Source organism: Patella vulgata, chromosome 4, assembly GCF_932274485.2.
Source record: "Patella vulgata chromosome 4, xgPatVulg1.2, whole genome shotgun sequence".
NCBI lineage: Eukaryota > Metazoa > Mollusca > Gastropoda > Patellidae > Patella > Patella vulgata.
Genome location: NC_065882.2, coordinates 41325097 through 41341851, shown reverse-complemented (window position 1 = coordinate 41341851; position 16755 = coordinate 41325097). Strand labels below are relative to the sequence as shown.

Below are 16755 nucleotides of genomic sequence, written 5' to 3'. Positions count from 1 at the left end.
AAACTATTTAGACAATAAAAATAATCTACATTAATCTCTTCTTATCCTATATTATCTTATCTTCTAAGACATAAAACATAGATATATAATCTACATTAATTCAGAAACAACTAAACTTTCCCTTCGTATCCTGTTTCATTTTACACGTCTGCAAATTAAATTTTACGAGATTACAATCCCGTTAGAAAAAAAATCTACAGATAACAAACTCGATTTAAAGTTTTGGGAAAAAAATCAAGGTCAAAACGACTCGGGAAGACCGATTATATTTACGCGAATTTAATTGTATTTGATTTTAGATTGAAACTCCAAATTTTAATGGGAACGCTGTGACAAAATCGATAAAATTAAATGCGACGAAATTATTTGCCTAAGGTGCGGGATACAACGAGCGCAGTCATATTCACTTGACACGTGCCGCAGACAATGGCTCGCGACTCTTCTGTTATGCAAATGAGATTGTCGCGTGCTACCCGTATTTTAAAAACGCGTTCATATTACTAGTGAAGCGAAAGCTAATTTAATGCCTTGATACAAATTTCTATGAAATTTTGCGGAGTTATATTTTCCTCCTCGGCTGTTTCATTTAGACATGATGTTTTCAGTATAACTGATTCAACATATGTGATGAATGTTCACAGAATTTCGAGCGGGGTCATACAAATTTTAATGACATTTTTTTTTTTATAATAAACTGTTAGACTAGAATTTTGAAGGCAACGACTATTCACTAAGTGAAAATCATCACGCTTCAGTGAAACTGTTTCGTTTTCTATTTTTATTCAAGGAAGTCTGATTTGATTGTGTTTAATGCTGTGGGTAGTTAGTTTGATTTGTGGCTTTAATAATATTACTAATCAATTCCCTTATGTTATAGTCACACAGAAAACTCTAGTTCAGCTACTCAAAGTCTTTGTTCCACAGAATCCAGTTAATGTCACTATGGGTGACATTTTTCACTCATCATTCAACCAATATTAAATGAGTTATCAGTGTGGGAATTGAGAACTAGGGCTATCGGACACCAAGTGGTAAGCCAAGAAATGGCTGGGCCGTGGAGAAAGAAGCCTTTCAGAAATTTGAGTTGATATTTAACAAATTGATTCTTTTAAACCAGAAACGCAGTTCGGTTGATGACTCGATGCCATCTTAATTAGTCAGATATTACAAATACTGGTTTTTGTTTGTACAACCGTCTCAATTTGGAGAACAAACGTCTTAAATTGCAACTTTTAACTAGTTTTTGAAACTTTTACGTAAACATTACAAATGTTACCAATTTAGAGAAATATAAATCATTCGTATGCATATGGAACTTACGGTTATTCAATTTCGATATGTTATATAAATCTTTATAAAAACTATAATGCAATCGGCCTTCTTTTTGCCTTTTTGATAATGTGTAATATACATGCAATGTACGCGCTGTTACAGCATATCAATATGTCATAGATCATCATAAATATAAAAGATACATAGAGTGACAGAAAGATAGGCCTAAATAAAGACAAATCATCAAGGGCATCTGTTTAATGACCACGCCTTTCGTATAAATTATAGACTAGATCATTTAGTCACACATATACAACACTGTTAGTTACATACTGGATGATCAGACATCATTCATGTAATATTGATTAGTTGTTGGCGCTAACCTGTAATTGAGGATGAGTCATTCCAGTGATCGGCGTCTTTAGACGTCTCTCCCATCATCTAATTAAATGAGAGAAGAAACGAATCAGAGAGCAACATATCTGTCACACGCACCATTCCACTTTTGCTTGGCACTGAGCCCAAGGTGACACGTGACTCTTTTTGTTTTTCAACAACTCTGACATCATTTCTAGGCCATGATTTCACGCTTGGGTGTTCACACGGCCAGATATTTGATTGAGTCTGTGTGTCATTTACATTAGTATGTAATATTATGATTAAATTCGAACTGTCAGGTCTGAGTCATTGTAGTCAACCGAAGCTTTAATGATGTCAGCTACTGTTTTAGTCTAAGATGTGAACAACCGTCAACGTGGAATTAAATATTAATAAATTGGTAATTACATATGATATTTTATTAGTTTGCAATCGTGTCAATGCATTATTTGTGGATGAATACAGATTTGAAAGTAACTTGAGCTAAGCACTTAGTTGATTAGTACTGGAACCTAATATTGAAACTTATTCTATCCGCTAAAACTACCCTCATGGTTATAAACCTGTTATAATCTCACGACATTCGATCAATATTTTACCATGTTTTAATCAATAAATATAGCTGTAAATTTCTTACACCCAATCATATTACATGCAAGTTGCACGGTGTGTCATGTACCACGATCAATGTATAGACCTAACAGAAAATACATGCATGGTGACCACGTGATAACCAAAAACATAAAAATAGCTAAATTTGACCCAGTGACTGAACGAGAAAGATATCATTTTATCGTGGCGTATTACTCAATGGCTAATATAATCAGACACTGTATGCTGGATTCGGAGTGTCATGTGAAAAACAATGTTTCAGTTGAAGGGATCTTGTTTGCGATGTTAAAACAGCATCTGTGCGTTTGTAAAATTAGAGATGATCAGCTGGCTTAGTTTACTAACAAACCACGTGGTCTACTATAGTACTGTTGGAGTCACGAATATTGATTCATGAACGCAGGGGTTATCTTGTTTACATTTCTCAGCCACTCGTATTAGAGGAGGCGTGGCTTAAATAGCTGTCTGTCAAAATTGATGCGTCATTAAAGGTACCACGTGACTACGCGTCCATATAAATGTATTTCTTGCAAGCCCGTCTGGATAGAAGAACTTAGTTGGGGCAGCTGAAAGTTTGACGTTTGAAGTACATTAAGTTTGATCGCGCATGTTGGACAGAAAGTGACACAGTGCTTTTTTTTGTTTTTTCTGGTGTTGCTGTTTTGATGAATCTATGAAAATGGTTCCCCAACAGAATAGTATTTCGGATGATGGAAATAATAATGTGGAATCTAGTCCTACTCATCCCAAACCCTGTAACTCGGCGAACTCAGCAGCCTCACAGTTTGGATCACAACAAGTCAACCCTAACTCGGCGACACCGTATTCCGATGCCACAAACTGTAAGAAAGCAGCGAATCATGTGAAAAGACCAATGAACGCCTTCATGGTTTGGTCTCAAATGGAAAGGCGAAAAATTTCCGAAGTGTCACCAGAGATGCATAACGCTGAAATCTCTAAAAGATTAGGAAGACAGTGGAAACTTCTTAACGACGATGATAGACAACCGTTCATTGAAGAAGCTGAGCGTTTGCGACTACTTCATCTTCAGGAATACCCCGACTACAAATACCGACCCAGGAAGAAGAGCAAGGCTGCCGAAAAAGTGATAGGAGGTAAGGTCTCAAAACCTGCTAAAGTTCGTAGTGATAAAAGTAAGAAACTTGTAAAAAGTGCTCAACAACTGTGTGAATCCAACCACATTACAACATCTTCTTTAAGCTCTGTTAATACTAATCGTCTTAAACTCAAGCTCACCATCGACAAGAAGTTTAAAGACAGTATCCGGGCAAGTAAGCAGGTACCCGTGTCTACCCAGTTAACCCCTCCAGCGAAGGTTCCCTCCAGTCCCTCGGTGTACAGACCCCCAACCCCCGAGTCAGCTAGTTTCTATGGTGAAGATATGTACGATTCGGCCGTGGCGGTAACTCGTGTTGAGCCCCAGAAAGTCCTGCCTACAGTACAGAGAGTGATAGATCAACAAATGGATAACTCCGCCTCGTTAGCTGACTTGGATAATCTTACTGATGTGCTACAGCTGCCTTCCAATTGGCAACTTGAATTAGGTAACATGGACTTGGCCAAGTTAGCCGATACTGACTTTAATATAGACTTCCAAGGTAATTCCAATAGTGCATCTCATTTCGACTTTCCGGATAATTCATACCAGGAGGTGTCTGAAATACTAGGACTTGAAAATGGGTGGCTAGAATCAAGCCTCAACTCTCTTATTTCAACGTAGTTAACACGCCCCCAGACAAAATGTGTTCAAACTTATCATGAAAGAATGGACTGAGTTGAACAGACGGAGTTCTTCTCCGTGCTATCTACGCCTAGACTCAGACGAACGGTGTAAACGGAGTTAAAGGAGAAACTGTGCCTCGACCGGGCAAAGAGCCATGTTCAAATTCCGAGCCTTCTATCACTCACTAGCTATGCATTGGACCAAAACATACGACAATCCTAGTCATATCCCTTCCTTCAAAGTGTATTGACAGGGCCGACGAAACGAATATCCTGTGTATTTTTACGCAGTTTCTTTTGAATCGAAAAAGTTATTTATTCGATCAAGAACTGTATTTCCTGTATAGGATAAAATATTATCCAGCGCCGAGACAAAATATGTAGTGTATTTTTGTGTATTGACTTTGATACTTTTTAAACAAACGTTGAACTGTGGTTCATAAAAGCAGCTAGCTAACAAACTGTGCCTCATGGATTCCTTGTGCAAACATGGATAACTCAAATCAAGTGCGGATTTATAGAACGTGTATAATATTATATTTTCTCATATATCGTGGGTAATAAATTACGCATAATACCCACCTCATTTTTGTACAGACTTGTATCATATTCCAGAGTCAATATATAATTCCCTCAGTTCATTTTTTGTAAATTTTGTAGAATTTTTACAAAGATTATATTAAAGTATTCATTTTTTAAAATGAAAAGCTCAAAATAATTATATAATTTTTAAAGAGATTTTTGTAAAAAAAAAATAAAAATAAAAATGGGTTATAATACTGAAAGTGTTAACCATAATATAATAGAAGTAGGGTGATATATATATATATATTTATTTAGTATTGTATTTTGTACACCCGATAATTAATTATGCTGAACAAAGGCGTGTTAAATTATGAATTTAAACTATACATTAACCAACGAATCGTCCGTTTTTCGGACTATTATGTATGACTATTTTATATATATATATGTATATATATATATATATATTATTATTATTATTATATTATATTATATACATGTAGTAAAAATGAATAACACTTATCTGTGTAGTCTATGTTGTTTATTACATGAAAATGAAATTATTTGCTTCTCTTAACCGCCAAAGTTTCTCCAGCTGCTTTGAAATTTAATACCTCAATTTACGTTCAAATGTCGGCCATGTTGGAAATGAGGAGTTCGGATGACCCTTAGATTTCAAAGATGTTGTGAAGTTGCCTAGTGTCTTTGAATATAACCCCGATTGAAATTGAAGCTGAACACGCCAAGAAAGCTTCACGCCTTCACGCGTCTTAATTCATGGGAAAAAAGTCTGGGTCAAATCAAGTGCACCTGGCAAATTACTAGCTTATATAGGACGGTTTACTAACCTCTGTCTAACACCCAAGTTACTGAGTTCGACCTACGACTGGTATGATGATCAACACGAAGAAACATTGTAAACTCTTCTGTGTTACAAATAAATTGGGTGGATGGGCATGTTTTCATTCCAATATAAACGATGCTGTTTATTTTAAATAAAGTACATATATTATCTAAGCACTGGCACGTGAAAAACAAAGTGGGAATGGATGTCAACAGAATATTATTGTTATTGCAACAAAGCCAGGTCTGTTAAAGGAAGCAATTGTACTAATATGTAACTCAAGAGACCACAGATTATAGTTAATGTGAGTTATAACTAACTGCCAGATAGGCTCCAGAACAGTACAGTTACACTCCAAAATTGCATGGCGCCATTTGAATTGGGAATATTTTTAGTCGTAACTGTGAATATCGACAAGTCATCTTAAATATCGATGAATCAGAACCTGTGCTGTGTCTTTTGGCCTCCCTTCCCCCAAAATAACCCTGATATCTAGGCAGGTTCTTTCGTAACTTCACTGTGTGAAATAAAGCATGTCTAATTCCCTATTGAAACAAAAGTTTAGATTGAACTAATTGGCACAAACAAGTAAAATAAATACTTCAACATGGAGTAGATCACATACTGTGAACCTCCTGTCCCTCTTAGCGGGATTATACCTCATACGACTTTAATGAAACCCAGGGGTCTGTGTCCTGAAAACCTTTAAAACCAATTTAAACCAAACTGACGGTGTCATTTGGGACATAAATTAATATTTTATTAGTGGTTTCATGTTATGAGTCAGCAATCTAAAAATCAATCGTAGCCTGAAATGGAATTCACCCTTTGACTCTTCAGTGGATGGTATTTATATAGCCTTATAATCTTTAAAAACTACGAAATAAGTTCTTCCCCTTTGGTATTTTTTTAAAACCCACCCCAGAAATGTAGATTAGGTATATAGATTGTCCTCTGGTCGAACAGGTCCATGTTCATTAAGATACTTACGAATCCTTCATCTTTAATATGGATGAAATCACAAATACACAAGCAAGCAGTGATATTTTACGTCAGTTGAGTTGGATCCACATTCACGTTCTAAACAATAATTGGTGTAATAAACACAAACAACAGGACTTATTGCCAGGAGGCCAATAGGCCTAATCAGTTTCCTAATGTAAAGATACATTATAGGAGATTTTTATAAGGAGTTAGCCATTCTTGCTATAGCAGTTCAAAAATAGATGATGAAAGAAGAATATATTGATATTTCAGTCAAATTACTTTATTCTGAACATAGTTATCAACAGTGAAATTTTTGACTAGAAATGGGATTGAATTCCATCTTCACCGATTCTTAGTTTGCCGATCGTTTGATTGACAGGCGTTAACTCCACCTACATAATCTCTGCTGTCTTTTGTCTGCTGTCATATCCGAATTTGTGTTTTACCTTTTTGGATTTTTATAACAATTGGACAAAATGAGTGAGAGGGTAAATTTTCATTCTTACTTGTATTTTGGGAATGCATTAAATCAATTGATTATAGGACATAATATTATAATACAATTATGATAAATCTATAGGTATACACCAGTCACCAGTGGCGACGTGCCTATTGGGGAAATAAAAATATTTTTATTGATATTATTAAGACAGAAAACCTGTCCGTCTGTATTAGTCATCACACGGTTTCCAGGAATTGTATAATTTGTCATTATCTGTGTTTAGTTTATTGCACTTTAAACAGTTTAGATGTCATTTGTTAAGTCGTCGCTCAACAGCGGCCTCGCTTCGTATACTCCACAGAGTAAAAATATTTTTACTCTGTGGTACACTCTATCATTGAGCCTCGATCCGGGAGTATGACGTCAACGTAACGGTTAATCTCCGCTCACGACGCCATTTAAAATTAAAATAGTCAACGAATTCCCGTTTAAATCCAAGCTGAATCCAAACCCATCCGTGGGTCTAGAGTTGATTTTGTGCTTGTTGTGTAAATAAAGATCTAATTTGTAATTTCTATGACATCTGAAGCCTAAATAAAGACTTGCAATAATCAGATTTAGCTCTTGCATAATGTATGTTTAACTGTATTCAAAATGCGAGCTGAAACTGTTATTTAGATAGTAATCTAGCCGATTAAAAAAACCTCAGATTAGTTACCATGCTTGAGGTCAGTGTTCTTGGGTAGGAGTTAAAGGAGGCAAGTATAGGATTCTGCCTGTTCTACAATCCAGTTTCTGTGAATAAATATTGTTTTGTTTTTAAAAAAAAGGAGGCATGTCTTTAACTCAATATCATCCTCAGTCTTCGACATTGCAAACAAGACATATTGGTCAATTTAAATCAACATTGATGTTATTATCTTACCATGAAAAGATGGGCTTCTGATATCCAACGTTTAAGACAAAATGAAAATTTTAACATTGGCACACGAATCGCGTGCCAGAATGCTTTCGAGTGCGATTTACAATGAAGCGACTCGATGAAAGAGGCTAACCAAACCCTACAGGAGAATACTACGATTTTATGCAAATCTGATTCCGTACCCCTCTTTGTTGAAGACTACACAAACAATAATGCCATCGTTTGTTGAAATTAACACCATTTTCTAGAGTGTTCACACAGGCTAAAGTCAGCTATAACAAACTTGAGTACGGAAAATTACTCTCCATAACAAGAAACACGGAATTAGTGACGTTAGTTAGAATCAGTCTTAATTTACATTTATAAAACACGTTCCCAAGGCTTATATGTCAATTGTGCTTAAAGTGTCAAGAATTCAAACATTTACTACCTCGACTAAAATTACAATTCGATCGGCAAAAACACATATTTTTAGACGATACTCAAACTTGGTGATTGCGTCATGGGCTTTTGTGGCTGTGTACTCTTGTGTAATATTTGCATTATATGCAACAATAATATTCTTTAAAATATATAATTTTAATGGCTATTTTATTGCACCGACATGCATGCATGACTCCAAAGTTAGTCAATGGATCGATTATATTATTGTGCGCTTTATTTCTCGTGTGGATGTGATTATGAAAAGACGCATATTTACATAAATTCGATATATCGATATGTTTTGAATATGTCAATAACAGGGGTGATGAAAAATCTTTGCTACCTCTATCAGTCAAATTACAGGTCAACTAGGGTTCACATACATGTAGTTTTTGTGTACTTTATGTGAACTGTGGTGTAAGTGTGTATTATACGTGTATGTTTATGCTAGAAAAACGTCTAGTTTACAAAAGTTTAGCATCCCCAGTCTTAAACTAATAGACTACTATATGACATTACTTGATCATATTATTAAGGGATGTGTCAAGCACTTTAAGTGATCAATGGTTAGTTTAAGTAGAAATACTCTAGATGTATATCACTGAGATAGGCAATATTGACACCTGAAAAATGTTCCTAATATACATGCCCACACGCTTTACACCTAGATGACCTCACCTTGCTACCAACATGTAAATACAGTCTCTTCATCTATAACTAACACAATTTTCAACACAATTTATATACCCGTGTTCTAAATAATCTTTCAAATATACCATTATTTATTTCAACAGCACTGACTATTTCCTTTAAAACCAAAAAATGATGGATTTCTATAAGATGTTTAGAGACTGTCATGCCTATAGTTTATCTGGCCATCTTTTAGACATTTCTTTAAAGTAAATGGACTTGGGACACGAACATGTAGGACCCTTCTCTAAGCCAACAATTGGATCTTCTACCCCATTTTACAGTTAATATTTCAAACTGATCACATTACCTTACAAATAAATAAAATACGCTGCTAAATTTAACACTTCCAAGGTTCATATGGCGTTCAAATTTTTGTGAAAGGAATGGAAAGGAATGTTACGTGTGAAATGAGAGGGGAGTAAAATGTGTGTACCACCCGAACGACTAGGTAGATTTTTCCTGCAGACCCGAAAGACGTCATACCTTGCAAGATGGAAGCGGGATTGCAGTTGGTCGCAGGTTCCCCGTCAACACGCCCCAAATATGTAACGATTCCCTTGTAAATAAACTGCACACTTGTAATTTGTTATTAGTAATGTTTTTATGCGATAGTTTAAGTGGTGAAATTCGAAATATAATCTTACTTTTAAAAGAAATTATACCAAGACTTATTGAATATAACCCTTGAATGTTGAAAATGTATCTATGTATATCGAAATTACATTTGTTTTATTTATCCCCGTTTCATCTCTAGAATCCAAGTTAATGGATTTAAATACTTGTTGGTATAGTTTCTGTAGGATGTCAAACAGAAATAACTAAAAGCACAACGAAAATGTTTAGAACACCACAAATAAACGAGAGGTGGCATCGGGTGTTCACAGTGTAGTAAGTACAATCTGAGTTTATTTGGGTAAAATAGACTATATCGGTATATCGGTAAAGAATTTATTGTTAACCCTAAATACCCTTATTTTATTTTATTTACTCTGTCTAATGATGCCTTACATTTCTATAAAATGGGTTAAAATATTGGTTAGCAATTTAATGTTAGAATCCAGGTTTGAGTGCAGCACCCATCAATCGATACTAGCTGATCAATATCACTTAGCCTATATACTAAAAACTTGGTTACTCCGTTCTATATTGGAGTCAGCGACTGATAGAAAACTAATGTTTATGGAAATATGGTCCTCTATAGTGCATTAACCTGTGACTGGCCTTAAATTATATGTCAGTATTTATTCACCATGTACAGATGTTAATACGTAATACAAAAGATATATTGTTATAAGTAAATTTATATATAAATCTAGAGTAAGACTGTCTCGTCTAGTGGACTATATTTAGACTGTATGTGATCTATTTATTTTTATATAGGTTATTGGATTAAATAGTTTTTGGGCGAGAGTTATCTTCAGGTCAGATGCTGGCTTTCAAGTAAAAAAATCAAGTCAGTATATATATAATGACGTATTGTAAACAGAACATGGAAACGCTCTATTACTTGGTCTATTTTGAGTAAGACGTATTAATTTAGTCAATTTCCCAATCAAACGTATTTACAATTTCCAGCGTTTCCACAGTTATTAGGTCAACTTATTTATTCCCGTCAATAGACCATAGTTGTGGGGCAGTTGTGGTAGGATCTGTGCTTCCTGTTAATAAATGAATCACGTGGAAATTACCTATTATTGACCTAGTTATCACCATAATGCGCTTATATATATATAGTAGAATAGTTAATTAAAGCTGCTCTTTGGTAATATATAATTGAAATTAAAGATGGCAAAATAAAACTACATTTTTATGCTAACGTTTTCGCCGCGATATTGTGACGTCATAGACTATTGTTAATTTAATTATTTAGGAGATAAACACCGACTGTTTAGAATTTAGAGGACTGTTATTGTCCATATGATACCGCTTAAATTATTAGAGGCCGAGATCTAACGTTTTCACCGCGATATTGTGATGTCATAGACTAATGCCTGAAGAGCCGCTATCGCGGTGAAAACGTTAGCATAAAAATGTAGTTTTATTTTGCCATCTTTAATTTCAATTATATATATATATATATATATATATATATATTATACTAGTACTTATATGTATATATATTATCTACTATATTTACAGACATTCACTCATTGATTTCGTTTAAAAGGCGTGGCCTCAAGGTAAATTTACAGAACAAGGAATTAAACTATTCGTCTTAAAAAACATAAGTATTTTAAGTATCAATGTAACTGAAAACGTATGCTTCTAGGGGATTGGTCGATGCAGTGTATATACATATACAGTGTAATTCCATATAGTACATACAATTCATTTTTGACTGGAAATTTCGCCAAATCGATTATGTGGCAAGAGTGAGTCAATCAGTGAAGGTAAAATTTAATATCTAGAATGATTTCCATCTCACAAAATAAATGAACACCTTCATGTTCATCCAGTCGTGGCAACACACTAAATTTTCAGCATAAAATCAATTCGTGACATTTATAATGAGGCGTAGGTGTATTAAAAAATAAATAAACCTCGAAATTCGTGAAATGTAAGTTGTTTGGAAAGAAAATCTAATTTTATATCAAATACATTTCTAAAATTATCTTTAGTATCAAATTTAAGCCCTTTCTCCCGGAAATACCGTTATATTAAAGGGTTACAATTTGAAAAATCAATGTTGACGTTTCATTGTAATATTATCAAACTTCAGAACCAGAATTTAGCAAATATATTATATTATATCTTATGTAATGGTGTTATTGTTTATATATATATAGCTTCTGAGTACCTTGTTATTATCCACAGGATTATGTTCTAGTTTGTTACTCATATCAATATCTTGTAACAGTATAGAGATAATATTTTTTAAAGTATCGACTGCCACTTTAAGACCAGTAGTGTCTATAAGAGTACATGAACTAATCGGAAGTTCACCGAATCTTAAATTATTGCCCGATCTTCAAAGTTACCGTGTAAGCCATAAAAAAAACGTAAACATATCTATATCACATTTCGTTAAAAAGCTTTTTTTACGGTAAAATAATTTTAAAGTTTTGAGGAATAATGTCAGTGATTAGTGATAATTTATACCATGTATTTTTTAAGTATATTCTTATATGTAACTATATTCATATACAAACAGTCAACTTTAATATCTCGTCTCAACTCATCCGTTAATACATTTAAATCCAATATTAACATCTATAATAAAGTAGTGCTAAGATGGTATAGATTAGTAAATTCAATGGGTATAGGTATAAGAATAATTATATAATATCAAAGATGGTGATCAATTAGTGCGATTTTTATGATACGTCCATATCTTGAAATCTTTCTGTGTCATCTTCGTGTGCTAAATCTTGCCAGATGTGAAGTACATACCAATGGTAACCACAATCATATTGGTTCAAGAACCATCAAACACTACCAATGCTCTAGAGAATTTCACTATTCATTTCCTCCCTTCAGAGTTTAAACAGCAAGATAAAATCTAGTATTCAAAACAGTACTTGGCGGTAATATATCATCGTCACATGCTGTTGTATACTGGGGTAGGGGAGTTTTTAGTTTTTAGCCCATATGCTTCAACGGATATGGACTGGGTGTCAGCTACAAACAGGGGTTAAAGTTACTACACTGACATGAGCGACATCAAACCGTGGAATAGATTTCGAATGTGTTTGAATTTGAAATTAATTCGGAGTAATTACCATTGATTTAAACACCAAAAGTAACTTAAAATCGCATTGGAGTCAACATTCATAATCCGATTTTTTTAAAAAAAATAAATGAAACCAGGTGTTTTTATATCTGGGGAAAGTTTGTGTGCGCGCACGTTTCATCAATTACTTGCTACGTTATAGAAGATCATGTTTACTAGTGTCACGTGATGCATTCACGTCATAAAACAGTCCACTTAAAAACATTTTAAATGCATCACCTGGCCATAATCAATAGTTATATCTTGTGAATGAGGTTAAGAAACGTTATGCCTGTCCAACCTCGTGGGTTTTCTCCGGGTCCTCCGGTTTTCCGCCACTGCTAAAGTTCCCTACGCGCAAGCGAATTATTAGAATAAAATTAAACCATATGTTAGTCCCACAATGACCTAGTTTGTGTCGAGTGGACGTTGAACCCCATCTATCTCTCTCTCTCTCTCTCTCTCTCTCTCTCTCTCTCTCCTACCATGCAATAGAGCACGGTCGGGATAGTTCAAGGTCAAGGATGGCTGAAAAGGCTGATACGCGTGTAGATTTGTCTATAAAATTGACGATAGCCAATGCGTTATTTACACCATGGACCGTACTTCAGGGTCCATGATAACACCCCGGAAGTTAGAGAATGAGGGTTAGGGTATGGTTTATTAACAACTGTGATTTTTATACGAGTTTTCTTGATGAATTTGACAGATTAAGATCTTCTTATTCGAATATATATAGGCCCACGACAAAAAACTTTGTGAAATGATCCATTTTACCAGTTAACCCGGATGGAGTCAGCGTTGTAAGAAAATGTTTTAAAAGCATTTCTTCATCCTCATCGTCAAAAATATAGTTTTAGAAATGAATAAATAGCAGAAAATATAGCAAGCGAAACAACTGACATGGGCCAATGGTCCGGGCCCTTCCCGTTCTGGTGCTGGTTCAGACTGTAGTCTCGACCACAGTTTACATCCGATGGCCGCCCTGAGTATTATATGCTTTTACATTTTTTGCGTAAAGGGGAGCGGCCATTTGAACTCTGAATTTGTACTCAGTCGTTATGGTGTAACTGATATATTTGAAAGGTTTTTACAATCAATAAAAATTGTGACCTCTGGAGTGCCCACAAGCTAAAAATGTGAGTTTTCGTACAATCAGGGGCCATAATCCAAGAAGTTACGGTTATAAACATACATTGTAAGGTTCATCAAAATCGGATAAAAACTGTGACATCTATTGTGTCCACAACCTTGGTTATATTGTGTATATATTTGTCCTGTTCAACATCGCAGGAAATCACCATCGACTACAGTGTTTTCGTGGTAAGGGATTAAAAAACATAAAAACTTCATTGCTGAGTAATTTTACAAGTCAGAAATCGATTAGAAAGCGTCTCCGACGATCTAGACCCCCGGAAGCTTGTGGGGGGGAGCTAGGCGGCCCCTAGATCCTCGCCTAAAATCCTAGGACGGTAGCCCCCGCCCCACCCCCCAATCAAGAATTGCCTTCGCCGGCCTTGAGGGCCTCAGTGGATTTTCAGCCAGGAGATCCTTGCAAGCTTAACATTATGGGAGATAAGATAAAGAGCTGAACATTTCAGTCAAACTGATCCACTATGAACCGAGAATTAAGCGATTGAAATTTCGGCCTAGCCTCGATCATCATTACTAAAGTCTGTACGATAAAAAACATAGTCTCGATCATCCATTTCATGATTAAATAATGAATGGAAGTCTTGCAGCAAATGGGATCATAAACAAGTAAATATCGCAGGCTAGCGATGCCATCAAGAGTTGATTATGGTCTGGATAAGTTAATTAATGTCTAATTAATAATTTAGATAACATTTCAGGCCTAAAGAAAGACCTGCAATTGGCAGATTTAGCTCTTGCATAATGTATGTTTAACGATTGTGGGTAGGATATAAATCACATTGTCTCTCGGGAGTTTTCTTTTTTAAAAAAAAGGTCGATATACGTTATGCTTTATGGTGAAAAGTAGTCTACACGTGTACCAGCTATAAAATGGAATGGATTTGATCATATCGTCGTCAACACAATATTTCGCTTATTTTGAGACTAAAATATGATACAAGTTTCAGTTCAACGTTAATGTGTGGTATACCCCGGTTTTTCGTCCCGCCTGAACTACTAGACAGTTTCTTGTGTCAGTTTTGAAGAATGAGAATCGAACTGAATGCCCTCATTCACATTGCATTTGTAAATATAGAAATTTAAAATGCCAAATGTTAGGCTAAAATAAACCCCACTTCTTTCCTGTCTCAGTCTTATTGAAGTAATATTGCCAAATATAGTCCAATGGACTTAGCGTCCGCTGTTACGATCCTGAGAGGGCGGGACCAAAAAATGAAATGGGGTTAAAAACGTCCTACTGTTCTGCTCCTACTTGGATAGTGAAGACGGGGATGCGCCATGCAGTGTACTATGGGGGAAGTTTTGCCCCCACAGCAGCGCTATGGCCTACTCTTATTTTGAATTTCAACTGTCAAGGTTTTTTTTTTACGTGCACGCCACTGTGTACACGGGACTTCGGTTTTTCGTCCCATCCGAACGACTACATGTTGTCCCTTGCCAGGCCTTCCTTCCTCCACCACTGACAAGGGGGAAACATGCCGGAAAATCCAGATGAACTTTCTTGGCTAACGCAGGGATCGAACACACGACCTCCTAGAAATGGTTCCAATACTGATGTCTTCCGCCTTACTCCAGCCACAGTAGTGGCTAGTCCTACAGAGTTCCTTTGCGCAAGTATTTTAGTCAAATCACTACAAAAAAGTTACTGGCCTATACATGTAGCTCCCTTAATTTACATATAAACTGACCCAAAACAGTACTGCACCTAGCTTAACATATAATAAATCAATTCCTATTGAAATAAAGTTGAAGCCTTACCGCATAATTATATGATTTGATGAAACCCAACTGCTACGCGAAATGTCAACTGGCTGGTGTCATGGCGGCTTACGTAATACGTCATTACAAGAAACATCGCTATGCAAATGTAGAACGCATAACCACAAAGAAAAACTGTTCGGTAACTATTTTAGTGGTCCAGTCTTCACTATTTGTCATAGAATTACTTATTCCAATACAAACTGTAATGATATGTGTTGACAATTGTGCGTTTGAACCTATTTGAACTTGCGTAAGGATTCTTAGACTGTATCAATTGTAACGTTAAACACACAGTTTAACGTTACAAGTATAGTAACTAGCGACCTCCAGGTTAGCGAGCCAACGTTCATTTCACCGAGCCACCTTGGCTCCCACGCGGGACAAGAAATTGATGTGGACCTACTGGTCGTCACCACCATTTATTTACAACTGAAAAAAAATACAGTATAAATTTTAGCAACATATATAAATATTTTTGTTGTTGTCAGCTATTCTAAATTTGGCGTGGTCATGGCTCTAAATTTAAGTCAATACTAGCTTCATGTCGTGACGCAATTTCCGGCGGAAATCGAAAACATTGGCTACATCCACGTTCTTGTTCAATGCCAACAACGAGATCAAGCAAAATCTTATAAACTTAAAGGTCACATAGCAGTAGCAGACACGGTCAGATTTGATAATACGTTAGACACACATTACAGCCATGATCTTCCGTTAACACCCTACACTACTGTACATGGTCTTAATAGTAGCTAATATTGTGAAGTCCATAGATGCATTAAAATATTATCCATTAGAATTGATAAATGACAGCTTTTCTGTGAATTACTGCCATTTGCGGTGATATATCATTGCGGCTGCCAACCGTATTGATTGGAATGAGACCCCTGCTGAGTAAAAACCTTGCCATCAACGGATTAGTGGTGTGCCAATCAAAAAACATTTTATTGTAAGGGATGATTTTATGAAAAGTTAGCAGACAATACGCTTATGATGCGTGATAATAGTTTAATCTAACTGCTACCAGAGGATATAAAACAGGTGGACATTACGATGCTAACTAGCATGCCAGTCTTATCTTTTGACAACTTACGCTAACCCTACTAGTGTTGGTGAAAGGCATTACAATCTAACACATGCCATATAGTGAGGTCATGGTAAGATCACTGCTCTATCTGTTCAACTAATTTATATACACCATCAATGAAACAAAATTACATAATGTACAGATACTGGTATAGGGTTGAAATCCAAGATGTTCTTAATTACATTATTGGTTGATAAACGCG

General features: G+C 35.5%; 1 protein-coding gene across 1 annotated transcript; it reads left to right on the top strand.

Annotated features, from left to right (window-relative positions):
- The first annotated feature begins 2408 nt into the window (after nt 1–2408).
- Nucleotides 2409–4980, top strand: LOC126818238 (transcription factor SOX-11). The gene has a single exon (XM_050545536.2). It carries the CDS (start codon nt 2936–2938, stop codon nt 4001–4003), a length of 1068 nt encoding a protein of 355 aa, XP_050401493.1. The 5' UTR covers nt 2409–2935; the 3' UTR covers nt 4004–4980.
- The last annotated feature ends 11775 nt before the right edge of the window (nt 4981–16755 follow it).

Excerpts from the sequence above, each read along its gene's own strand:
- LOC126818238 (XM_050545536.2), top strand. The coding sequence starts at position 2,936 with ATGAAAATGGTTCCCCAACAGAATAGTATTTCGGATGATGGAAATAAT.